We start from the raw sequence: 26,043 nt of genomic DNA, 5'->3' as shown, positions 1-26,043 counted from the left end.
ACAGCGCCAGAAAAGCACAAGGAAGCACCAGTATGCTACAGTGCACTTTGAGCAAGGCACATGGAGAGTGCTGGGGTCCTGCTGTCTTTTGTGCTCCCAGCTGCGCTTTCCCTCGCCTCCCCCATGCTGGCACACAGGCTTTGGCAGACAAGCAAAGCCCAGCTAGAGGTGCTGATCCAGTAGAAATCCCTCCCTGCCAAAAAGAAGCGATTAGTTTCCAGCCAGATCAGCTCAACTGCGCATCACAGAAGCTGTTACAAGCAAGCAGGGGGAAGCACATGGCCAGGGCTGGGTGAGCATCAGAGCTGGCCTGGCCACAGTCATGTTGGTCCCCAGACAATTACAGTCTCCCTGCCAAAGTTTACACACACACACACACACTGAAGAGACAATATGCTATTTTGAGTTTCCTGAATTACTTTAGCATATGGTACTGTTGCTGTGCATATTTCTATCCTACACAAACCCCATATTTTTACATAAAACCTGCTATTTGTAGTCTGCAGAGGGCTTTTGAGGTTTTGCATAAGGTATGTAAAAACATAAATGGCATTTTTAGATGTCACTAAAAAAACAAAGTTATGACAGTTCTGCAGACAAAAAATCCACTTTATAGATTAACCAAAGGATTCTAACTCGATAGCTTAAAAGAGTGCATTCAGCACTTATCAGCTAATTAAGTTTATTCTAGACCTCCATTTCTTCTAAAAGGGAACATCCCCCCTCAGTCCAGTCCCTTTCTACTTGGCCATTATTTTGCTGAGGAACTCACAAAAAGAGGCAAAACACACTGGTAAAGACCACAGATCTGTCAGCTGCACAACCACATCTACTCCTCAATTATGATGCTGTTAACTCTCAAAGAGAGCTCAAGGCAGTATTTATAAATATAACTTCAAGCAGATCCTTGTAAGATCATAACAGAAACTTACTTGATTTCTCTGCTGTTCCAGTTGCACTTTTTCTGTTCATTGGGCTACATTTTTATGATTAAAAAAAGAGAACCACATAATTCATGAGTGTTTAATACAACAACTAACCTCTGTGATTTATCTCTGCCATCTTTAAACTGGTGTTATTTAATGTACCTATGAAATACACTTTTTTACAGGCACTGCGATTCAAAACCCAGTCTATTCAGTAGAACCGAGTCCTTGCAGAAGTCAAAGAAACACTTTGCTTTGCATGTAAATACATTAAAACCCAACAATTTTCAGTCTTAAAGGCTTCCCAGGCAATTACATGGATGTAAATGAGCATGACCATACTCAAGCTTGAAGATACAAAAGCAGTGGCTGTGCTCAAATGCTGAACAAAAGACAGGTAGCAGCAGCAAGGCTGACACCCCTCATCTCTCATGCTGCCAGGAAGGCAGGCTTTTCATCAATAGAACAAGGTCTAAATACTTCTTCTTGAAGTATATTACAAATGTACTCAGGTTGAGATAAAGCTACTGTTTATACTAAAAAAATAAAATAAAACCTAAGCCAATAATGTTTTCCAGAAGCAACCACTGACAGCTCAAAAAAAAAAAAACTATGCAGATGACTACTATAGAATAAGTGATTTCCATATAACCTTGTCTCTGAAGTTGGAGTCCATTACTTCAGATTTCTCTGAATGTTGTTTACCATGCTACATCTCCAAATACCATATTCATAAAACCATAGAATGGTTTTGGCTGGAAAGGACCTTAAGATCATCCAGTTCCAACCCCCCTGCCATGGGGGGTGGACACCTCACATGTTGCCCAAGGCTCTGTCCAACCTGGCCTTGGACACTGCTAGGGATGGAGCATTCACAACCTCCCTGGGCAATCTGTTCTAGTGGCTCATCACCCTCACAGTTAACAACTTCTTCCTCACATCTAATCTCAGCTTCCCCTGTTTAAGCCAGAACCTGTTTCCCCTTATTCAAAGGGGATTAAACTCCAAAACCAACAGTTGCCTCAAATGCAAGAGCACACATTTTCCTGGAAAAATATATATTATACTGATATTTTACTTATTTCAGCATCTTGTACTACACCCTTTTCAATGAATCGGTGGAAAGATATTGGTCAAAGTCTAGGTATTAAATTACAAAAAAACTAACTTGCATGCAGAAAAGACAGACAAGTTTTGTCTTCTAATCTGATTGGCAAAAAAAAGGCAGCAAATAGTTGAAGCTATTGAACCTTTCTAGTTAGGTAAGCAACTGGAGAATCTGTTGCTTTAGATGCTTACTATTACCACTGATATATTTTCCTAAGACAAAGATAATGGCAAAATACATGCAGGCAGATATCCCTACCTTTACTTTACCTGTTTAACCTGGCAAGCAACAGGAATAAGCCCATTTGTTCAACACAGCTGAGTACTCAGAACTACATCTGAACCAGTGAGAATTTTAGCTTTCAGGTCTTGTTATTCCAAGTGGAAGAAAGGATATTGTGAAATAATGATTTTGGGTTGAGTTATAGTTAGCTGCTCTTTCTGATATGGGCGGGTAGAGGAAGAAGTGCAGCTCCAGTAATGAGCTCTGCGCAAAACAGACACGTGCTCTCTTACACTGAAACAGAAGTACAGGGATCTTCTGTTTTCCACCTTAGGATTTCCTCTTTTTTGTCTGAAGTTTTAGAGACCAAAAAAAAGGAAGGAAGCTGGGGGCAGGAAGGGGGGGGAGGTAGAGGAATAGGGAAGAGACAGATAAGTAAAGAATGTTTAAGAAGTTTCCACTATTAACCATGAATAACACAGCAACTCTGCCAGCTGTTGTCCACTAAATAGTCTCAAAAATACATGCTCAGATTTATTCTTTATCATAGCAAGATGGGAGACAGTGTGAACACCAGAAGGAGCAATTCTGAATCTCATGCAAAGGTAGAAAGTGCAAGTCAAGCTCTCCATCCTCACTATATTAACAAATTCAGTACAGATGTTAAGAAGGGAACTATGCGGCCTAGGAAAGGGGTATCTGACTTCAAGGTACAAAATACTAGCCAACTTTATTCTATATAAAAACTATCACAACCATAAAAGAAATATTTACAGCCCATTTCCATACCACTTCGTTTCAGAGTATGCCTCATAGTTGTTCATTTAAGTTTACCAACGTTACTTTTTCCCTCCACCAAAAATAAGAGAGTTCACTTAAAAATCAAATAGCCACCTTTATACAGAGCTTTTCCTCAGAAAAATAGTATTCTGCATTTTATAAGTGTCATTATCTGTAAAAGCATGAATGTTACTTTAAATAAATCTCATATCAGATGCCTACGACATCAACAGCTTGATAAAGAATCAAGCTGTTACCCACTACTGTTTGTACAGGACAATAAGTAATGAAAAAATAACTTCTGCAGCTAACTTGCTTTTAACTTATATCACAAAACAAAGCATCAGAAGTGCTGGTTCCGACCCCTCCAGCATCTTATACATGCTTCACTCACTACACTACTCTGGAGAAAGTTAAGGCTTCATTGACTAATCATTTGCCTTTTGCACTGCAACCTGCAATTACAAAGAGTTTCCAAAGACTAAACATTATCCTATGTGGTCAATGACTTATGACAGTAAAAGCAAATGCTTTGTTTTAAAAATAACTAAACAGAAATCAGTAACTTCTGTTACTGAAGAGTCCCTACTGTGCAGCTGGTGCTCACCTCTTATTCACAGCATACTCAGACTCCCATACACTCAATGCAAATTACTCATGAAAAATTGTCAGTAGACACCTTTATAGTCCAGAACTCATTTTGCATTTCTAAAACTCAGAAATCATAACTTCAGTGCAAACAATAAAAATCAAATCAAGAAATCCCAAGCAATGGATTTGAGAGGGCACACCATTTATTCTCTGCTGCAGAAAAAAAAACTGAAGCAGCTCATCATTCAGCTCCGAATTGCTTAAGACCAGCCACTACCTGCTTCCCGAGCCCTGAAAGGACATCCACACACTTGAAATCCAGTAACACAGAAAGCAAAACTGAAATCAATTGAAGTTATTCCTCAAACACCTCACTGTGACTTATGCCAACAACCCCATTTGGGGGTTTATTACCTCATCTACTATTTGCACTTTTCTACACAAACTATCAAAATAAAACTATGTACTAGAGACTTGAGTAAACAGACTTTACCCACTTTCAGTTGTAATAATTTCAGCTGTTGCTACTAACAAAGTAGATAAATAAGCACATGTGAATCTGGAAAAAAAAGACTTGATTCCTTAACTGGAAAAAAAAAAGCTGCAGTCAGCATCAGTATACTTTTTCCCCCCTTACAGTATCTCTCCTTCAAGAGAACATAAGCACTTTTGTGCCTCATCCCATAAGACTCTGGGTTTTGTTTGGTTTTTTTATCCTGCAAAACTGATTTGATTTTGTCCTATATTCCTACTCAATACAACAAAAACCAGCAAGCACAATGCGAAAGATTGTGAAATCCAAGCTTCTTTCTTTGTCCCTACAGCACAGGGGACTTTCAGAGCTGCATTGCTTGCAGCTCTCCTATGCAGCCTTGAGCATCTGGAAGTTAGATCAGCATTATTTTCAAACTATTTCAGGTGCCCAGGAAAGCAAAGTGGACAAGTTACATCATTTACAGATTATTTAACTGGAAGCATGCATTCTGAATAACTACAAACATGCATTATGAAGAGAAACAGGAATCTGATATCACTTCAGTCTCTTGTCATCATAAAGAACAAAAACATGCATTCCTTGAAATGCAGAGGAAAACTAATGACAAATCATTGTGTCATTCACGTGTCTTTAGTTGTTCATCATACATTGCCTCTCCAAACAAGCACCGCTTCCTTTTGCAAGTACAGTTCCTAAATTGCATCTCACACAAAGCTGTGAGACAAGGCACTTCCAAGACAATGATGAGAGAAAGGAAATCTGGGAAACAGCACAGCTGACAAACAGTAGAAATAGTATGGAAGAGAAGTGCCATTCACTAAGGACACAAGCAGAAATAATCAGCTGACAAATACAGGATGGGAGAATGACTGTCTAGACAACAGTATTCCGGAAAAGGATCTGAAGGATTGATTAGCAGTTCCCAACCGAAAATGAGTCAATGTGCCGCTACTGCAAAAGGAACATCACACAAGGAATGACAAGCAGACATTGCCTAAAGCACACACTAAAAGATTCCCCTGCTTTACCTAATAAAGCTTTCCTGTGCAGTTTTGAACATAGATTAATTGGTCAAAGATAACAGCATCATCTACAAGGACGAAATAACTGCAGCTATTTCATACAAGGAAAAGGAGACAGCCATGGCAAGTCTTCATAAGCACATAATGATATAGTCAAGAGGAAAACTACTCGTGCTAAACACTTCTAGTAGTAAGGTTGCTCAGCACTGACTACAAAAGTTGCAGATGCTTTATTAACAGCATTTTAAAGAACATGCTTGCAAACATCCTTCAGAACTGACAGAGAGGGCTGACTTGGCTTTGAAAAAGTAATACAGATTAAATTTCTCAAAACTCTTTCTAAACATATTTTAACTATGTTTCTATTGATCATCTCCCAAAACAAAATCAATCCTTTTTATTACATAATGTTTGAGACCTTTTCAACAAATTAAACTCATGTAACTATTAAATAAAAAGGGACATCTTCCAGGTTAGTCTCCTGGCTCTCGAATCATTGGGAAGGAGACAGTGGTCACCTCAAAGGCATTGTGTCAGCTTCTCACAAAAGGACACATAGCAAGAAAATGAGGAAAAGCAAAACAAAAAAAGATTCCTTGACAATGTATTGCTATATGGGAAAAAATAAAAATAAAAAACCACCACAGTAACAAAAGAAATTTCAGATTGAAAGTGAAGCAAAACCTCCATATTTCAACCCTTGTGTGCAGAACCACAAAGACAGGCTTGAAAGGACTTTGAAGGATTACCTAGTTTGTTCCCCGTACCTCCACAGAATCAAATACAAATCCAGTAGGAAAGCAAACAGAACACCAAAAAACCACCCACACGCAGCCATCAGTCTCTCAAAACTAAAGAAATGAAGCAGCACATCTCCCAGGGGTGCAAACTCTGCTGAAAGTGTCTTGTCTCAGCTGCTGAATACATTCAAGTGTCACAAACGATCCAAGCAGTCAAAGTGCTCTCCTCAGGATTTTCTCTAATCCCAAGACTCAAATTATGGAGAGCTTTATAGACCAAAACCTACATGGTGAATTACACTCAGAAATGAAGTGGAAACTCTGGAACACGTTCACCTTGGACCAGGCTGAAAATGTGAAACCCTATTTTATTCTGAAGTTTCCTTTCTGTGGTGCCAGTTAGGGAAGCAAAGAGATGAGTCAAAGACAGACACTCTTGCAGCAGTGCAAAAAGCTGCTGATCTCTCTGTGGTAGGAGTAAAAGAACCAATTATAGCTTCCTTGACAGAGAAGTCAGTGACTCCATCACATGCTCTCTGAACTCCCAGAAGCAATCAAGGATTATATTAGCCCATTCTAGATAACATAAGGAGTGAAGGTGAGGATGTGGTCTCACTGCTGAAAGGGAGAATGCTTTTTCTTTTGTTACTTAACTCACCATTTTTCCATCATCTTTTGACTAAACCTGACCCAGCTAGTAGCCACACAAGTCCAATACTGAGAATGGTAGCAAAAGCCCTCAATCAGTGACAGAGGAACAACACCAGTGTCATCAGTGTACAGCTAACTGAAATAACATCAGCCTTAACAAATATTCCCCAGTATCTCCAGATATGTAGTGAATAGGAAAGTTGAGATCTCTGAAGGGCCCTATGTAAAAAGGTGTTAATGAGCCAACCAGCTCTGGGCTGTCCTCTAGAAGAGGACAGGCATTCAAAACACCACATCCATACTAAAGACTGGTTTTGGGAGGCACCTGTTAGAATAAAATGGAAAAAAAAACAAAAAAAAACCACAAAAGCCTTCTTTTAGTCTGATTTTAAGGCAATTCCACCACCTCAGCCTTCTTATTCTGCACTCCAATAGAATATAGTCAATGTTTGGGGATGGCTGGGGGGGGGGGGCGCTGTCCAAAACCTGCAAGTTGAGATCATTCCATTTTTGAAAGATACTGAGAGTCACTGCTTATATCAAAGACAATGGAAAATACAATCCTTATCTGACATCCTAAACTTACGTAAAAGCCTTCATGACAATGCATCACGTGTCAAACATCTTCCTACAGAAAATGTGTGGGTCTTTGCTATCTGAGATAACAAAGAATCAGGGAGTATTTCCATAAAATAAGAATGGGCTCCCACGGCTCCAGTGAAGGGAACACTGGTTCCCTGCCAACCTCACCCTCAGTGCCCCATGGTACCTCACAGCCCCACAGAGTTATGAGCTGTAACAGTAAAACTAAGATCATCTTCCAACTGTTCTTTACCCATAAGAGCCCACAAGTTCACTATGTTTGGCCTTGCCTCACCCCTAAACAGATATTTAGGCAGCTTGACAGAAGTTTTCAATATAGCTCATTATTAGAGGCTACATTAGTCCAAGACAGAAATACAAACTGTATTCCACATAGAAGTGTAGGGGAAGATGAACACAGGAGAACAGAGTAATTAAGATTGAACTCTTCATTTGGAGACGAACGCAAGAGAGGCTGGTAAAGCATTTGTGCTAAACAAAAGACATGGTATTAGAAGACTAGCATGTTATCAACAGAGATGCTGTTGAGCTAAACCAACTAAGCACATTCACAGCAAAGTTAACTTGCAGTCAAAATAGTGATTGCAAAATGAAGGTAAAGATGTCTCAGCTATTTTTCAACAGGACTGCTAGCAAGACTAGTCTGGCTGCAACTCAGAGCAGGGCACAAAGCAATTGATTTGGCTTTTGTCTATGTGCAAATCAATTCTGCTCCTGTGATCAGCAAATTCACCCCCATCTTTTTCCTCCTGTAAACTTCAGCTTACCACACAAAGTCATGTGCTGTACGAGATGGCTACACTTCACACACCCCCTTGGGAAGGCATATTTATGGCTTCACCACACTGAAAATACCAAGCAGTATTTAAACTTGTCCGAGTTAAACTGGTATGTTTCACTGTACAGAACAACTTCAGGATCTGCAATACCGTTCTGCTTATAAATTAGATGATGCATTCAGCAACTGTTTTTAATTATTCTTCTTAATCTTTCCATCCTAGTAAAACAAAAAAAAAAAAAAAAAAAGCCTTCCCAAGAAACACTGAGAAGCTTTGTGCTCAGTAGAAGAGCCACCTACATTCCAAAAAGTGTTAACCTCATTCTTACAGATTCAGGTAAATCAAAGAAATCAAATGATACAGCAGCATGCAGATCTGGTGGGACAATAAGAAAAACTGATCCTGTGTATACAGACTATCAAACAGAACTTGTATCTTAACTCCAAACAATAGCTAGGAGATATTTATGTAGTCCTGTGATTTATTTATTTATTACAGCTACAAGCTTGCAGTTTGCACCAACCTTTGAAATCTACACTTACCTATTTGCCACCTGCAGAGTGTCCACAGATATGCAGTCTTAAATGACTCATCTGAACAAAGGGTTTGGTTATTGTTCTAAACAATGTTGTTCTGTTAGGTTCTGAATTCACACAGCAAAGCACACAGCATTTATGTAAGCCTATTCCATTTGAAGTCTACCATATTAAGATACTATTAACAGCAAAAAGAAATATCTTACCTTCCTTACCCCTACATCAGCATACTTTGTGCTAAACACTCCATATAACTGACCACTTTGTGCAATTCCATCACTAGTTTGACACAACAGCTAAAGGTGCGATTCAAAACATACGGTATTTCAAAGTGAAATACAGAAGCTTAACCTTCTGTTCTGGAAATAGATGTATCAAAACCCAGACTAAGCGAACTTTATCAGAACCAGAAATACTCTGATGGGTATTTCACCTTTAGCATCCTGAGGGATAACATACAACTGACAAAACCTATAGCCTTAGAAATAAGAACACATAACTGCAGTACAAAGGGTGTCCCATATAAAGCATAATAATGTTCTTCATCACAAGTAGGATGCATACCTACTAGGAAATGAACTGGCAGTATGTCTGTCTAGTAGTAAATGAACTCAGGGTAAAGCAACCTGCTCAGCAAAAAAGCAATCAAATATCATCACTGGCTAGCAGGAAGAAGTTTAAAAATTTGAAGAGAAGCTTGTTATTCATAATAACTACTCCTCAAAGAGGGTATCAGTCAGGCTGTGCAAGTGAGCAACAGCCACCCGGTTACCAGCAACCCTTCAGTGCAACCAGGTGGCTGTTGCCTGGTTATTCATCCATTTTGGCATGTCACAGTAGAAATGTGCAGCACACAGCATGTGCTGCAAAATTCAGATTGAAAATGCAGATGAGGTCTGATGTTGATGCAAGCCCTGCGCTCTTTATACAAAGGATACATATGCTTGGTACAACTAATCAGGAGTCTCAAAGGGGTTTTATAACGTATCCATTTTACCAGGGTAGATAAATACATTAGTATTAAAAAATAAAACTATTTGGAAACACAATAATCCCATCATTAAAAAAAAAATACATATATAAGCAGGTCTGTGGTGCTAAATGCAAGTTTGATCTGTGAAATTCATTCTACATGAATTTTAAAGAGCTATACAGCAATATACAACTCTTTCTCCTTGCCTCCCCTATCACTGCTCTAGAGCACAATAGCTTATACAATAATTGGGTGTGAAGATTTTGCAGACAGGTCTCATACAGGTTAGGGAGCATACAGCATAAAGTACAGTCCTAGTGAAAAATTAGATTACATTAGGTCAGTATTTCAACCTTTTGCAATGGTCATAAAACAAAGCAGTCACCCCCACCGAAAGGGGTACAGAGGACCCAAATTAAACAGTGGGGTTTTTTTGTTACTAACTTGAATAGCCTTTTAGAAGCCAAATCACAGAAAACCACGGAATGAATTTAAGTAAGAATAAGCATCTTCTTGTGACTATATTATATTTACACAAATAAAGAGGATCTTTGTAGTGAGCTGCATTTTCTGATTGAGTCAAAGCTCACTATTGAGAAATTGTAACTGTATCTCTTTAGCAGGCATGATGTTTCAGTGACAACAGCCTTGGTAAGTGAGTAAGAGCTGGACAGTGAGCCATGTGCAAGTACCCGAGAGGATTTACTGAACATAGAAAATCTTATTTAAGGAATATCACTTAATTGTTTAGTGACCGGGGGGAGTTAGTCACATAAGGGGAACAGCGTTTGGCTGCTCGTTTTCAGTGTTAGAAAAAAACGCTTCATAGTGATTTTTAGCTCATAAATTAGGCAGAAAAATGCTTCAATTGTCAAACAGCATACTACGCTCAATAATAATAATAAATTATAGTAACAAACATAAAAAAGAAACAACAAATAGACTGATAGGTGGGCTGCAGCGTGAAATATTTGGCTGTAACTATCCAAGCATGCCATTCCAGGGAGTCTCAGAGTGATTTTTTGAGCCTCTGCCCACCCTAGCAAAGGAAGGCGGGTGGCAGGACTAATCAATATCTCGTAACCCAGCTGTGGCCTGGCAAATAAATCAGGAAAATAAATCCCACTGATGATCTGTGTAATTTAACGTTCGGGGGACAGCAACACCTGGGCTCAACTCCAAATGGGACGGGGCGGCACTGCTCCAGCGCTGACACACGCACACCCCAACACACACACCCAACACAAAGGAGGGCTCCGGCTCCTCCGGCTTTTTCCGCGACAGACACCACGCCGCGTTCAAATGCGACGTCAACGCAGAGAAAGCCGCTTACTACGCTAGCAGGTCTGTGTAACAGTTCAGCTGCGTTTGTGTTAAGAGAGGGCTATTGTCCGGGACGAGCCACCGCCGCTCACCGAGCGCTGACGATTTTCATCGGCGGTGTCAAAACAGTTAATAAATCAAAATCACAGTGACTCTCTCCTACCACTCCGTAAGTCAAAGCTTGGAGCTTCTCAGCTCCGCAGAGTTCAACAAATAGGCAAGGAAGCGCGGCTCCCACAAGCGACACTTTGTCCCGTTTCCACTGAAGCAGCGACAAACCCTCTACACGCGAACAATGCCCGTGGCCCCGCTCCCGCTTCACCCCCGGCTGCCGCTGCCACCGACGGTGACCGGTTCCCCGCCGGCAGCGGTATCTGCCAAGGCTGCTTTGTTCCCCTTGGAACACCAGCCTTTCCACGCAGCGCCCGCCTCAGAGCTGGGGCACTGGGACCAGCCCCATCCGCGGGCAGCGGCCGCTCTTTGTGGCTCTGCTGTGCAAAGGGCCGCTCCCCTGCCGTCCCGCCGGGACTTCCGACACCGCTGGCACGGGCGGGACGCTGCCTCCGCTCGGGCGGGAGGTGCGGGAGCCCGCTCCTCCACGGGATGCGCTCCCTGCCGGCACCGCCGTCCCCCGCGCTGCCCCGCTCGCTGCCCGCACTCACCCACGCCGTACTTCTCGTGCTCCGTGGGTATCCACATGCTTGCGGCAGCCTCCCGCCCGCCCGGCGGCGGCGGCGGCGGCAGAAGCCCCTACGCTGGGAGCGGCGGTGCCGGGAGCGCGCCCGCTGCCTCCGCTGCCGCTTTAGCCGCAGCTGCCCGGCCCCGGCGGCGAAAGCATTGCTCGCCCCGGCTGGCTGGCGGACTAACTAGCTGAGGCACGCTCGCCGCCAGCCACTTATAAGCCCGGTCCCGCTGCACGCCGGAGAACGTAGCGCCTCGGCGCGGCCGCGCCCCTCGTCCCCCGCGGCCGGGGAGAGACTACGAGCCCCGGCTGGCCCCGCGCTTTCTGCCGGGCGGGGCAGGGCGGAGCTCTGCTCCCGGAGGCCGTCCCACGCCGGGGCGGGGGGAGCGGCAGCAGCATGGCTGCGTCCTGCGGGGCCGGACGGACCCTGGGGCGGGGAGGTGAGTGCGCGGCCGGGACTCCCCGCTCCCCTCCTCCCGGTGGCTCTGCGGCCCCGGCTCGGGCGGTGGGACGGGGTCGACGCGGCGGGGAACCGGGAGTGGGGTGCGGCGGACACTTGTGATACAGCCGGGAGCCGTCCAGGCCCCGCGTGATGAGGTGCGGGCCCCGCCGATGACCCGTCGGAGTGGGGGGAGCCAGGGACATCCCCGTCCCCACCTACGTGGCCGTTACAAGTTGTTCTCATGGTCCTGCGGGAGCTATTCCTTCTCTTAGCAAAGCCTGGGCGCATGAAGCTGTGGGGACAGGTTTCAACGGCAAGTCGTGCTGAAGAGGGAGCAGGTGTCGGCAGTGCGGCAGTGTGCGAGGGAAGTGGGACACTGGATGGTAGTTTGGGTGACTTTTTGACTTGTACAGAAATCCATGCCTCGGCACACACATGCACAAAGATGGAGAAAAGCAAGTGGTGTACAGTGAGGAGCACAAATGGACTATGGGGGTGACAGCCGGGAGTAAGTCAGGCATCGTAAGCAGCAAGCGCAGCAAGGTTTCCATCCTCGTTGAGAGGTCTGTGTGTCTGTGCCCTTCTAGAAGCAGCTTAGGGCGAGCTCACCATAGGTGGACTGCAAGAAATCCTCAGGCTGAACTGATCCTCATGAGAGAAACACGGGCACATGAGAGAAACAAGAGGCAAGAGCAAGAGCTCTGGTTACAACTGTGGGAAGACAGAGATGGAAAGAAGTGGGAAAACACAGTGATAGGATGATGCTATGCAGGCCTCACCAGGCATAGGTTGTCTCTAAGATGAGCAAGTCTGGTTTTAAGAAAGTGTTCTACAATCAAGTCATTACTCTGAACTGGTAACCAGAAATTTTGTGGGATGACTCAGTTTCAGCTGAACATAAAAATACTTTAATGTTTTTACATTTAAGAAAGGAGGGTTTGGGTTTTTTCAGTTCAGTTGGCTTTTAGCCTCTACTGTCAAAGTATGTTGACTTTTTAAGTCACTGATAGTGCGAAGGGCACAATGGAAAGAAGTCATATGCAAAGAAGCAGTTTCAAACCTAGAGTTAGAGTGCACTTACTCTGTGTTTATCCTTCTAGCTGTCAAACTTTGGTAGTAAGTGATCCTTTAAGTGACCTTTTTGTTGTTTCTATAGTACTACCTTGCTTCTGTTCATAAAAATAATATCACTTTATTCTAGTAGTTAAAGCAATACATTTACTTTAGTTATGTGTTGCAGTGTTTTGACATGAGCATCTCCTACCTGAAAAAGGCAGACCTGTCTAGAGTGCTTCCACACTGGTGTAACTACACCCAGCAGCAAAGCTGTGCCGCTCAGCTGTTGTAAAGGACGTGCACTTCAGTCTGTGCAAGTCTGTGTGAAACAGTATATAGGTCTGTGGAGTATGAGAGATGCTGAGGTTACCCTGAGGGTTTTCCAGGTCACTCTATTACAGACACTAGCACAAGTACTAAAAAAAGTTTTTTTCATTGGAATTCAGAGGCTTGGGCAGTTTTCCTATCAATGAGCTCAAGCACTCATTGAAAGGACTGGTGAACTTTGCTCCCAAACTCACTTTTCATCTGTTCTGGTTTAAACACGGCCATAAATCAGAACCATGCAGTCTCTCTTTCACTCCCCCCCTTCCCTCACCCCGCTCCAGAGGGATGGGGAGGAGAATAGAAAGAATATAACTCCCAGCCATTGAGATAAGAACAGTCCAGTAACTAAGGTATAACACAAATCACTGCTGCTGCCACCAATAATAATAATGGTAAGGGAAGTGACAAGGGAAGAGAATACAACCGCTCACCACCCAGCCCGACCCAAGCAATGATCTAGCCCTTCTGGGTTACTGCCCCAGTTTATATACTGGGTATGACGTGCTGTGGTATGGAATACCTCTTTGGCTAGTTCGGGTCAGGTGTTCTGTCTCTGCTTCCTCCAGGCTTCCCCTCCTCCCTGGCAGAGCATGAGACTCACAAAGTCCTTGGTCAGAGTAAACACTACTGAGCAGCAACTAAAAACATCAGTGTCATCAGCGCTGTTCCCAGGCTGAAAGTCAAAAACACAGCACTGCACCAGCTACTAAGAAGGCGAAAAATGACTACTACTGCTGAACCCAGGACAGCATCCTCTGACAGATCCTTTAGAGTCTCTAGGGTGACAAAATGTGTAAAAGTCACTACTGAAAATCAAAATAATAGGTGCCAGGCTAAACTCACTTCCACCTCAGCCTGTAGACATCCATGTACCAGGCTATCCCTGTCTCCATAAGACAAGACTGCCAACGCGCTGGCTGGGAGTCTTGAAACTGTGCCACCACCTTTTAGCTGCTGTCTGTCATGTTAACGGTGACTGACTTCAGCATGTTTGTATTAGGCACGGAGCCTGTCCTTCTTCTTCCCTTGAACAAAGAATACCCAATCTCTGAAATAGCCTTTTCAAAATTATTAATTTAGCACCCAGTTGCTTAGAGTACACAGATCTTATACCATAAATCGCATTGTCTGTGGGCAAAGAAATACCTCACCCTGATATTTACCATTTCCCTGTCTCTGAGCAAAATCTTTACTCTTTCAGAGGTTTCAATTCTACAAAAGTAGTCACTCTGGCAGCATCTTGTACTTGCATGTGCCGCTGAGAAGGTATGTCACTTCTTTGGAGACTGGATATCAGAAAATAGCATAGCGTTTTTTCCTGTCTTGCTGTTTTCTATTTATTAGAAAGGAAAAAGCAGGAAAGCCTGTGCTTTTGTATTCTAGTCCAGGACTGTGTTACTTTCTAGTTAGTTCCCTCCAGCACCCTTCACCAAGTGGCTTTTAATAAACATATCACTGCCCACAGTACAATTTGTTCAGTTTAATTATGCTACTTATCAACATTTCTTACAGCATCTGCCAGTGTGTTTTAAAATGAGGTTTCTTCTGGAAGTGTGTCTTTCATAGTTTCATCTGCAGTCTGGCAGTTACGATTTCCTACTCCGGGTCTTTATGTGCTCAAATGCTTTTTAATACCATGCTGCTGGAGTGTACCATGCCAGAGCACAGCATGTTGTTCTTATTCCTTCCACATCTCCCTCGTGTCCCATTTTTAAGGGAATTCAGTTTACTGTGGAAAACTAAAGTTTGACTGGTCTTGCATAAGTCTACCTTTTTTCATTGCTACCTAGAAGACATTTTAGTGAAAGTTGTTTTGTTCCTGATACTATAAGCATTGCATCTTTAGCCCAGCTCTTAAGTTCTCTCTGCTGAGGGTGTTGTGAGAGCCACTCAACTCAGTGGACTCTGGGATCCAGGGGTTCCTCTTTCCTTGTTGTTGAAAGTCATTCCCATGTCCTCTCAGACCTGAGAGGTTTCTCTGTCCAAGTCAAAGGATGTAATCCTCTTCAGATTCACAAGCATGTTCTCAGGCCGCTTGAATACCAGCATGGGTTCCAAGTCTGTTTAACATCCATGCCTGAACCTTGGGCCCCCTGTCCAGCCACTGGGTCAGATACTGAGTCTTTCCAGGTGAGGATCTCCTACTCACTGACTGTTCCAGCTTGATGTTTGCTACCTGATGCATAACCAAACCTGGTATTTCCAGTGCTCTCACCTGAGCCATCTCAGCCTCACACAGTATCAGTGATACCTCAGTCCTGTGTGTCTTGCAAGATTTCACTCCCCCAGAGGACCCAACACCATACCACCACCCCCCCCCCCGGCCTTTTTGAAGCCCAGCTGCCTCTTACATACTGCCCCTCCCAAATACCTGAAACCCAGCCCTTCCTCATTGTGCCCTTGGCAAGGTTTTTATGCTTCTCACTCTGTTAAGTTCAGCTGTTTCTCATGTCATGCCCAGTAGTTCCTCATTTTAGCTAAACCTGAGACTGGGGCCCAGTCATTTTCCTGTGTATCTTAGCACCCTTTCTGCCCTGTTTGGTTTTGGCTGCCAGAAGGTGGGCTTGCTGTCTCATCACTGTGCCCTCAGGGTATCCCCTCTGCAGCTCCAGCCTCTGCCAGCCTGAGGATTTGGTGGGCATTTTAGCTTCCAGTTAACTGTCTTCATAGACTTCTTTGTGATTTGCCCCATTTGCTTGTGAATCAGCAAAAAAAAGGGCTTGATCTGGCTTTTCTCTTCTGTTCTTCATGGCTCTTCCAGCTTTTCACACTGTCCTCTCATGTGCTTGGAGCCTGCTTTTCATTTCTTGTCTCTGTTCCTTACCTGTCATCTGCCTCTTAGAAGTTCCCTCTGATGCTCTGATAATTCCTCAGCTAGTTACTCCCAACATTACTTCAGCCCCTCCTGCTCCTGCTCTCCCTCTCACCCAGCTCAGGTATTCCCTTTGTCCTGTCCCTTTCCCTCAAGAACCACCAGCCTCTGCTCTCTACAGCTCTTCCTTTGGTCCCACCTCTCCTGTTCTGTTGCCATGTTTCTCAAGAGCTGCTATCCACAGGCTGCTTCTGGATCCTGTTTTCGCCTCTTCTCCATACTTATTCTGTTGGAGGTGGTTTGTGGTTTTTTTTTATTATTTTCTTTCTTTAATGCTTTTCCACCTCTTAATACCTGTGTATCATTCCCTTTCACCATATCACTGACAGGACAACCCTTGAACTGCTTCTTCAGCAGGGCTACAATGGTGCAGCATGAGCTTTATCTCAGGTGTTCTGTACCACCACACCCTCTAACATAGCTTGTAGCAGCAAACATGAAGGAAGCTGTCACTGCAATAATATCGTCAGGAGGCCCCTCCTCTAAATTTCCCAAAAGATAAATATAATTCCGCAAGCCCCTTCTGATATACCATAGCAAGTTTCACGCAGTTCCACAAACAGCCCCAAATATATGATAATACATGTGATAATCACATTTCCCCTTTCTTATCAGTGCCAGTGTTGAGGTTGAACCTGTGTAAGGCTGTGCCTCAGTAGTTCCTTTAATGGCATTAGTTCCTGTACTGACCAAAGATGAGTTACTGTCTCTGTTATCACCTGCTCATTAATGTTTGCTTATGTGTTATCTACCACTTCCCTTGTTACTTTTTTAATATATATATATATACTGAATAGTCCTTAACCAAACAATGAACCAGATGCCCTCCCACCCCATGCACCCTTACACTACACCTCCTATTCAGATGAGCCCTGAGTGAGCAGGTTGCTGTGGGCTATCTCCTGCATCTTCATACAGCGTGTGTGGCTATGAACAGGGAGTGGCTGTCTGATGATGCCATAGGTGAAAACCCCAGCAAGGTGATAGAGCAGCCATTGCCCCAAGCATACAGCTGCAACTTCTTTGTTCATTCATCAGAGTTCTTCAGACATCGGCCTCTGTCAGCCTACCTCTATCTGCTAGTTTCTGTTAGATGGTTTGAGGCTGGTATCCTACTCAGTACCCTTTCTTTAAAACCCTGGCCAGTTCCAAATGTTCATACGCATGGTTGTATCCGTAGTTCTCTCCCCACAGTGCATCCAGCGTACAACTGGTGTTCTGTGTGTTGGGTTAAATGTAGGTGTTCAGTGGAGGATTTCAAGATCTGAGCTTCTACCATACCAGAGATTTTTGGAGAGTGGATTCCCTCTACCAGCAGGCATTATAAGCTCTAAAAAGGATCTTGGTTTGCCACAGGTTAATCATTGTGAACTAAACAACTAGCAATTGCACCTGGAGGGCAGGTTCACTAATTAATTCTGTAAGTGTGACACAATTATTTTAGTATGATTACAAGAATGAGTCTCCTAAAACAGTATTATTTTAAAATGTTTTAAGAGCATTTGTTGCGATTTTTAATTAAAAATACAATCTCATAGTCACTTTAAGCAGTTATCTAATTAAGCATATGGATCTTGTGGAGGACTGGGAATTACTAAGTTATTGGTAAAATCACCTTTTATGTGTTTCTGTGTTTGAAAAGACAAAATCTTTTAATGTAACTGTGTCCTGGGTTTAGCAGTAGCAGTCATTTTTGTCCTTAGTAGCTGGTGCAGTCCTGTTTTTTTTATTTTCAGCCTGGGAACAGTGCTGATAACACCCATGGTTTTAGTTGCTGCTCAGTAACATTTACGCTGACCAAGGACTTTGTGAGTCTCATGCTCTGCCAGGGAGATGGGGAAGCCTGGAGGAAGCAAAGACAGGATACCTGACCCAAACTAGCCAAAGAGGTATTCCATACCACAGCATGTCATACCCAATATTTAAACTGGGGGCAGTAACCAAGAAGGGCTAGATCACTGCTTGGGTCGGGGTGGGTATCAATCAGTGGGTGGTGAGCGGTTGTATTCTCTTCCCTTGTTACTTCCCTTATCATTATTATTATTGGTGGTAGCAGCAGTGGTTTGCGTTATACCTTAGTTGCTGGACTGTTCTTATCTCAATGCGTGGGAGTTATATTCTTTCTATTCTCCTCTCCATCCCTCCGGGAGTTGGGGGGAAAAAGAAGGGGAAGTGAGCAAGCAGCTCTGTGGTTCTGGGTTGCTGGCTGGGCTTAAACCATGACAAACTGTTACACCAAGATTTTAGTGCTTTTAGCCTTCATAGCACATTTCTTTAAAAAATTATAATGGGGGAATATACAAGTGAATATACAATATGCAAGTGAAATTGAGTAACTGCATGGTAGTTATGGATTAATATGTAATATATTGTATTGCTTGGTAATATAGATCTGATCTGCCTGCGATCCTTCCATAGTCTGACAAATAATTGTGTTACATATGTGCAGTGTATTTGATCTGAAGACAAAGGGGCATCCCCACACCTTGGCATGAGTATGTAATTCCCGTTAGCACAACGTGTAGGATATATTATATTCTCCAAAATAATAAAAGTAAAGGCTCTTACTTTATTATTATTATTACTTTTGGTTTTTTTTTTAATAATAAAGGCTTGTTATTTAGTTTTCTCTGAATTTAGAAAACTTTGGTAGCTTATAAAAGCAAAGATGGATGGCCTTTATCCTTGTTAGATCTAATGTCTTTAACTGCCTACTAGTGGACATACAGCTGTATTTAATTCCAGTAATCTTAATTCCAGTAATCTAAGCCAATTCTCTCCCACTCAGTAGCAGGTAAAGGCTTTGATACATGAACAAACCATCAAGCGTCAGCTGTTCTATATACTATCTCGAGCTCTTTGAGAAGTAAGCTGCTTCACATGCCCTGGTGAGCATGTACACAGCTTAAACATGATAACTTGTTTGCATGTTAAAGCCTTTAAGTTGTTTGAAATCTCTGCTCAGGCCTTCTGTTACCTGTAGTAGAGCAACAGTGGTTGGTGGCTCATCAGTCCACAGATTGATGAAGACCTTTAAACTGTCTCAGTATTAAGAAATGCCTGAATCTTATTCGAAGCGGGTAAGAATTACCTGAATAAATAATAGATGTAGACCTGCTTTGTTTAGAGGTAGAGGTGTGGACTAGGGAGGTATTACTAGTGTTTTAAATGTTCAAAGTGTAACACAGACGCCAGGATAGTTTGTTACACCTATTGAAACACCTTGTTCACTGTTTTATTTTCTTTTTACAGGGGAGTACTGGTTTTGTGGAAGTTGTAAATCCTTGTTGCCAGTGATGCCTGCCGCAAGGTGTGCGTGTCCTATAAATAGATGACAGGCTTCTCCCTTTGAGACTCGAAGGGATGCAGGGTTTAAGACAGGGTCTTGTTATAATAAAAGTGAACAGGGAAAGGGGAAAAAGGGCTGAAATACAATGAAATTAAAAGTGTTAAGTATTTTAACTTCAGTATAGGTGAAATTCTTGTCTGTCCAAACAGCTTTCATAACCCTTCCCAGCCCTGTGGGCTTCTTTCCATCAGGTCCTATCTTGCAAATTCTGCTAGAACTCTTCATCCTTGTGTGAGCATCTGCATCCTAAAACTACAACTGCTCCCAGACTCTCCCTGAGGCTTCTGCTTCACATCCTTATCCATGAGCTCCCAGTGGGCTGAAGCCAGGAGAAAAGCCTGAAAGCGTTTGAATGTCTTTCTATGCAGCTTTCAGAATGGCTTTAAATATTGCATCAATAAAAGCCCCGCACAATGTAGGAAAGACCATGGCATTGAAGACCTGGGAGAGAAGAAATGGGGTAAGGTTTGTGCAACTTTAAACCACAAAACTTGTGCTTGTGAAACGCTGGGCACATCATCCTGACTGGTGTCCCACTGGAGTCAGGGGCATGCATATGTGTGCATGCAGGTTCTTTGCACAGTAGTTGTCTTCAGTCACCCAGAAAAAATAAGGTCCAGTGACCTGATAATTGTTGAATTAAATGATGAATTGGTCAGTACCATTAAAGCCATATATCAAAACTGAAACTACTGCTTAGCTTGTGATATTATGTGCAAATTTTTAAATGAAGCCAAACTGCTAAGCAGTAGGCTTAGGTAAGTTGGGGGTGCACGAGCAGTTTTCCTCAGTAAGAATATGCCAGATAGAAGGGTACAAATGTAATGTGTGTGGATGTTTATGCAGTACAGGTTTATGTTAGGGAGCTGCTCTGTTCCAGCCCCACTTCAAAGAGCAGTAGATTTGTGCCCTGTAGTACAAGAAATAACATTTTTTGATGTACAAATGTGAAGTGCTCAAATTATTTCGTACAGAAATAGTACCGTGTTTGAAACTTTGGTTATGGTATGGAACCAGGAGTGCTCAGCTGGAGTCTTTATTGATTTTTCAAAAGATGCTACATTTTACAGCAGTCAAGTTGTAATTATGAAGTAAATGAAAAGGCTGTTGTGTTTCGCTTGAGTTTGTTCTCTGATTATAAAGGATTTTAGATCATCAGTGTACAATACTAAGTGTCAACTTTTAATATGTTGGCACTATAGGGAATAATACAGTTGTAAGTCTGATGTCTGATCATTGATATCAAGGCCTGGTTTCCCAGCTGGTAATTCCATATTCACTGCTTGTTTGCTACTCTCTCCTAATTCTTGCTATAGTACACCTATAAATGAGAAATTGTTGTAGATATTTCTTTCGGCAGTGGCTTCAGTGGTCCAAAACTCCCAGACAGACCTGTCTGTTCTTAGTGATTTATTTCAACTGGGTTTCTTCAACTTTCCTCTTTATTTTTTTTTTTTAACTTGTGTTTTCACTATTTCCGATGTTTTTTTTTTCCAATTCTGTATATTTTTCTCTGATTTTTATGACTGACAGACAGTGACCAGTGTGAAATGACCCAGCTGCTTCTACGTGATTCCTGCTCATTGAGATGTCATCCTCCCATTTGTCATCTGTAGCTCCACCCCCAAGGAGTAGCTACTTCTGCTTCTTGCACTGTGTAGTGGCAGCAGATTAAAACCATCCTTTTTATCCCTCTGGTATAGAAGCTTTATAACTGGATATGCCATCTGTTTCAACTTCACAGGCTGGTATGGTATGGCATGGCTCTGTCCATATGAATATGTAGTAAGGCACAGTAGGTAAAGACAATTGGTGCCACAGTCCCTGCAACTGTATAGTATGTGGTTTGACATTTTTGCTTTGGATTACATGTAGTCAGTCTTCCCACACCAAACAGCTTGAATGTGCAGGTGTTTCAAAGCTGTCTGAAGCAGTGCCCCTTGTTTTAGACTCAGATGTCTCTCCTAAGGGTTTGGATGTGTTTTGTAAGTATCTGAACTCTGGAAGAATCTGGTTCTCGTGCACCAAAACTGCTCTCTGAACCCAGCCAATGTGCAAAGCAGCTGGAGGATGATTGGTGGTGGCAGGACTCCTGTGTGGGTCAGAGATGTGCTGAGATGCAAGAAGAGGGACAGGGCTGGTGGGTAGCACAGGGAAGCATGACACAGCATCCTGAGATGCAGGACCACTGCCCAAGTCCATATGTAGCGTGTGCCCCAGGTCGGCCCTGGCAGTTCTACAGTGGGAGTACACAAGACTCAGAATATGAAAACCGGAATGGCAGTGAAACAAATGCATGCAGTAATAAGTGATAGTGCTGTCATCGCAGCATTTTTCTATCATTTGTCTTGACCAGTATGCCAGCACTGAATTTTATTATGACTCAGTAATGCATGAATAAATGAGACAGAGCTTTTTCTCTGAAGACTGGTATGTAACCGAAAACATCCTGCTTGAGGTTTTAATTTGATTTTGTCTTGTATGGGATGAAAACATGCAGCCTGTGTTGTTACTGTACTAATTTAATGTTCAGGAGTCTGCATGTATTTATACAGTTAGCAAAATGTTGCTTGAAAAACATAAACAACCTGTACCACTAATTCTAACATTCTAATTCTGTTTCTTGAGGAAGTTAACTTCAATTATTTTACCATCCATGTTCATGAGCTACGTTAGCAGTATGAGTTAGTAAGTGAATATTATACTTAGAAAGTCAAGATTTGTGTTATATGTTTAATGAAGTTTGAAGGACAAGAGAAATTAAGTCCAGTATCACAAAAATATTTATTTTAAGCTCTGGTACAAAGTCAGAATATGCTCATAGAAAAAGCCTGCTGTGAGATGTGCCTTTGATCTCTTAAGACGTTAGTGTTTAAGCTCTGACTTGAAAATGCTTTCCTCTGAAACTAATTTTCAAAAATCTATTTATAAATACTATAAATAGTGGATTATTTGAAATACAGTCAATGCTTTGTTTTCCTGAACTAAGATATCAATTAGGCTGAACTAAGTTGATCCACATCACTGCACGCTAAAATGAACTTTCCTTTTCAGCCATTGTTTTTCTAGTTTGAATACCAGTTTATGGAGGTTTGATTCTGAAAGTAGAAACAACTTATTTTGCTACTCTCCATCTGGAAAAGCACCAGTTCACTGAGAAAGCAGCAACAGACCACAGAGCTGCTGACACCACAGGGCCTCTTCCTTCTGCCGATTCTTCATTAAGTATAAAATTCAGTTAAACAATTCAGTCTTGGAGGCTTTCTGAGTATCAGGAAGCTTGGTCAGAATACCTGTTCTTTCAGTATAAAACCAAAATACATCAGGATGCACTCTGAGGTTAGTTCTAATTTATACAAGTCTGGAAAAAAAAAAAAGGTGACATTTAAAATTACAATGTCCGCTATTTTTAGTTGTTTTTCTCAAATGGTTGCCTTTTTCAAGGAGAGTTTACCAGTGGAAAAGAGTTATAAACCCTGGGACACAACGTTTTAGTCAGGAACATGGTAAAAATTCCTATCATAATGACATGGAGGTGTCTCTTAAGAATGGCTAAAGCAGGCCTTTAAGGTTTTAAAGGCAAATCACACAGCCTTTCCTTTAGCTACAGAATGTAAAGCAATCATTTAAAAAAAAACGACTAGGCAATCCTTTTAACATCAAGAGGATAAACGTGCTTGGAAATTGAATCCTATTAGAGGAAAAGGACAGGTGAGGAGAGAAAAGATAAGAAAAATCCTTGTAATAAAGAATTATTGATCTCTGCTAAATAATGCTAACAAGAAGTAAACTAATTAACTGTAATGCCGGCATAAAAGTTGCTAGGCTTAGTACAGTAGTTGTTAAAGGCACCGCAAAGATATATTGTAACTAAAAGTATTCTATCCTTATTAAACACGTCGTTAAGATCCATTCTTTGTGGAAGAGCTAAGGTCACAGTAAATGGAGCTAAGATGTGCCTATTTCTAGCTTACTAATGTTTGCAGAGGAGCCAGCAGAACAGTGGCAGTGGTAACAACATAGGCAGGTACTGAATTGACGTACACGTCTTTACTTGTGGCATCTTCCAGTGCGTATGTGTAAAAGTTTTTGCATGTCAGTCTTACCAGCTTGGCACGAATTTATACTACTTTTTTTTTTTTGGGGGGGGGAGGGGGAGGAATTTCGTTTTCATCTGAAAATAGCAGAAACTCAGTCTTTATACCTCAGTTGGTTGTTTATGCATTATTATGATGCCTTTGATATGCCTTTGTATTAAATAGTAAGGCAAACAGGAAAAAGGTACTATTTTTTTACTAGATTTGGGTGATAAGTACAAAGAAAGAACCAAGGTAATCACTTTTGTCCTTCCATTTCAACTTATTGTGTTGGGTATTTTCTACCTCTTCTTTCAGGCGACATAATTACCTTGTTGATCTTTCCAGATAACAGTGTAAGTTTTAGCCACTGCTCCTTTAGTCCCTGTTTTTAGTACATAATGTGGATCTCAGCTCTCCATGTCTATCATGTCATCTTACCCCACTAAACAAGAAAAGGTCAGTATTGTTTACTTTAAAAATATCTTTTTTATTGAAGTGCCCTATTATCTGGAGATCAGTATAATAATTCATACAAGCCTAAGTGACTCATAAATTTCAGTTTTTAAAATTAAACGTTAAGTACAGACAAAACGTCAGGGAAAAACAGTGAGTACCCCTTCAGAGTCATCTTGATTTGCTTTATTGCTTTTCTATTAAAAAAGGAAAGTGTAGACCAGTGCAGTTCTTTATAGATGTTCTTTAAGACAGCCTCCTTGTATTCATGATCTACAGTTCTCATCTTGAAAATACATTGGGGTGAATAAGAAGTCGAATAGCTCTCTGAACTGAATAAGATTTTTCATGTAAGTATGAAGTGTTTGTACAAGTAAATGTTTGTAGAACTAACCACAGCAGTTGCAGGAAAAACTGCATCCAAAGCTAAAATTCAGGAAAGGAAAAGCTTTGGGGAGGCTGTGTGACAAAGGTAAACAAGTGTTCTTATGGGGAGAAAGTTGAGAGGGAGATGGCTGGTGATGTAACTCCTGTGTGCAATGTGTCTACTGCAGGGGGGTTGGGTAGTGGGCAGGGAGCAGAGGGAGGGGTGGAAGTAATTAAGAATTAAGTTTTATGGAAAATTGCTTAAGGAATTAAACTGAGCTTGGTGTCTGATTCCCCTGTCACACTCATGAGGAGAGCTGAGTGCTGAAGGTATTCAGAAGAGGAAGGCTCTGCTAAGGGCATTGTGGAGGAGTGGGCAGAGTGGGGTTAGAAAGGTATAGCCACAGGTGTGGAAGACTGGTGTGCTGAAACTCAAGAACATGTTTTGACCATGGTAGCAATGAAAAACTGCTTACCAGTCACAGTGCCACTTCTATGGAATAGACATGAGCTGTCCTGCGAGCCCAGAGCAGCACCCATAGCTGAGGGAAGCAACATGAGCAAATCTTAAGGCACCCCAAAGGAATTGGTAAGAATTTATTAACTGGCAAAAGTAGGTGTGAGTGGATGTGTTAGGACTTGGGAGGTATTTTCAAGACATTGCTAAAGGAAAGAAAATACCGCTGTTAAGTGGAGTCCAGACTACAGCCTTCATTGTTTAATGAAACAGTAAAGTGGAAGTTCTGCTCCTAATGATCACATGGGTTGTCACTCATAGGAATTAATGTTGCTGTGCATTTTTAATTCCAACTTTTGAACAGGGAAGGTGGGGAAAAATGAATCAACATAGATTCATTTAGTACTTAGGGTAAGATATGTTTCCCTAGTTCGGCTAAAAGTAGGAATTGACTTTGTATTTTGAGTATGACACAGATGCTCCTGCAATACTACCTTTTCATTTTTTAGATGTTCTGTAGACAAGAAATAGTACTAATTTTCTGTCACAACAGTTATAAGAAATCAGAGTAGCTCTAAGTAGTGCAGTAAAATTATTCAAAAATTCATTCTGTAGTAGATAAGTATCATTTCATGTTTGCGACCAAGATATCAAACCCTGTATTTAGTTACACTAATGTAAGTCCATACCATTTACCCAGGAATGAGGTATTACGTGGCTTTGAGCTTGCACAGGACTTGTCTGTAGTGTGTTAAATATTTATAAATTGCATATTAACATCAACACTTAAATGTTGTTATGAATGTTTATTAGGGTCACTTTAATTAGTGTGTGTGTACATGTGCATCCTTCTCAGTGGGAGAACAGTGGGTTTGCTCTGGTCTTTATTTTTATTGATGTAGGGGTTTGTCTGGGCTCACGCAGGAAGATAACGAGCAGTGGCACGTGAACTGGGAAGTAATGTAGTCTATTATTTAAACATGATCTTATTGGCAAGCAAATTGGTTTTGTTTTATTAAAATTCCAACACTTCACATTTTTATTAATCACTTTCACACTCCCTCTATTCACTTGTATTCTGATGCCTGTGCTCTGGTACCCATAGCAACACTTGTTCATGCTGATGAAACTGCAACATCCTAAGCTCCCCGACAGAGCAGCCCTGTTAAATATGGCTATTAAGCACAGTTGTATTTCTGTTAGTTCCAGC

The 26,043-nt window shown here is 42.0% G+C and overlaps 2 protein-coding genes across 3 annotated transcripts in view; one reads left to right on the top strand and one right to left on the bottom strand.

The window, feature by feature from the left end:
• Positions 1-11,539, bottom strand: part of DOCK4 (dedicator of cytokinesis 4) — a 242,056-nt gene extending 230,517 nt beyond the window's left edge. Inside the window, exon 1 of the mRNA XM_061467701.1 lies at positions 11,413-11,539. Within this exon, the coding sequence (XP_061323685.1) occupies positions 11,413-11,449 (37 nt within the window). The 5' untranslated portion in view covers positions 11,450-11,539. The remainder of the gene's footprint in view (positions 1-11,412) is intronic.
• Positions 11,540-11,814: 275 nt separating this feature from the next.
• The window catches only part of ZNF277 (zinc finger protein 277), a 52,833-nt gene continuing 38,604 nt past the window's right edge, over positions 11,815-26,043 (top strand). The window contains exon 1 of one of the 2 annotated variants that reach the window (XM_061467705.1): positions 11,815-11,872. In XM_061467705.1, coding sequence (XP_061323689.1) covers positions 11,830-11,872 — 43 coding nt within the window. In that variant the 5' untranslated portion in view covers positions 11,815-11,829. Of the gene's footprint in view, positions 11,873-12,256; positions 12,383-26,043 lie in introns of those variants that run through there. The other variant, XM_061467704.1, reaches the window with a different exon arrangement.

This window comes from Pezoporus flaviventris, unplaced genomic scaffold, assembly GCF_033815535.1.
Source record: "Pezoporus flaviventris isolate CSIRO_AGI_PZ_B2104156 unplaced genomic scaffold, CSIRO_AGI_Pfla_v1 ptg000045l, whole genome shotgun sequence".
NCBI classification, from domain to species: Eukaryota; Metazoa; Chordata; class Aves; order Psittaciformes; family Psittacidae; genus Pezoporus; species Pezoporus flaviventris.
The sequence above is the reverse complement of the archived record's forward strand: the minus strand, read 5'-3'. Positions and strand labels throughout refer to the sequence as shown.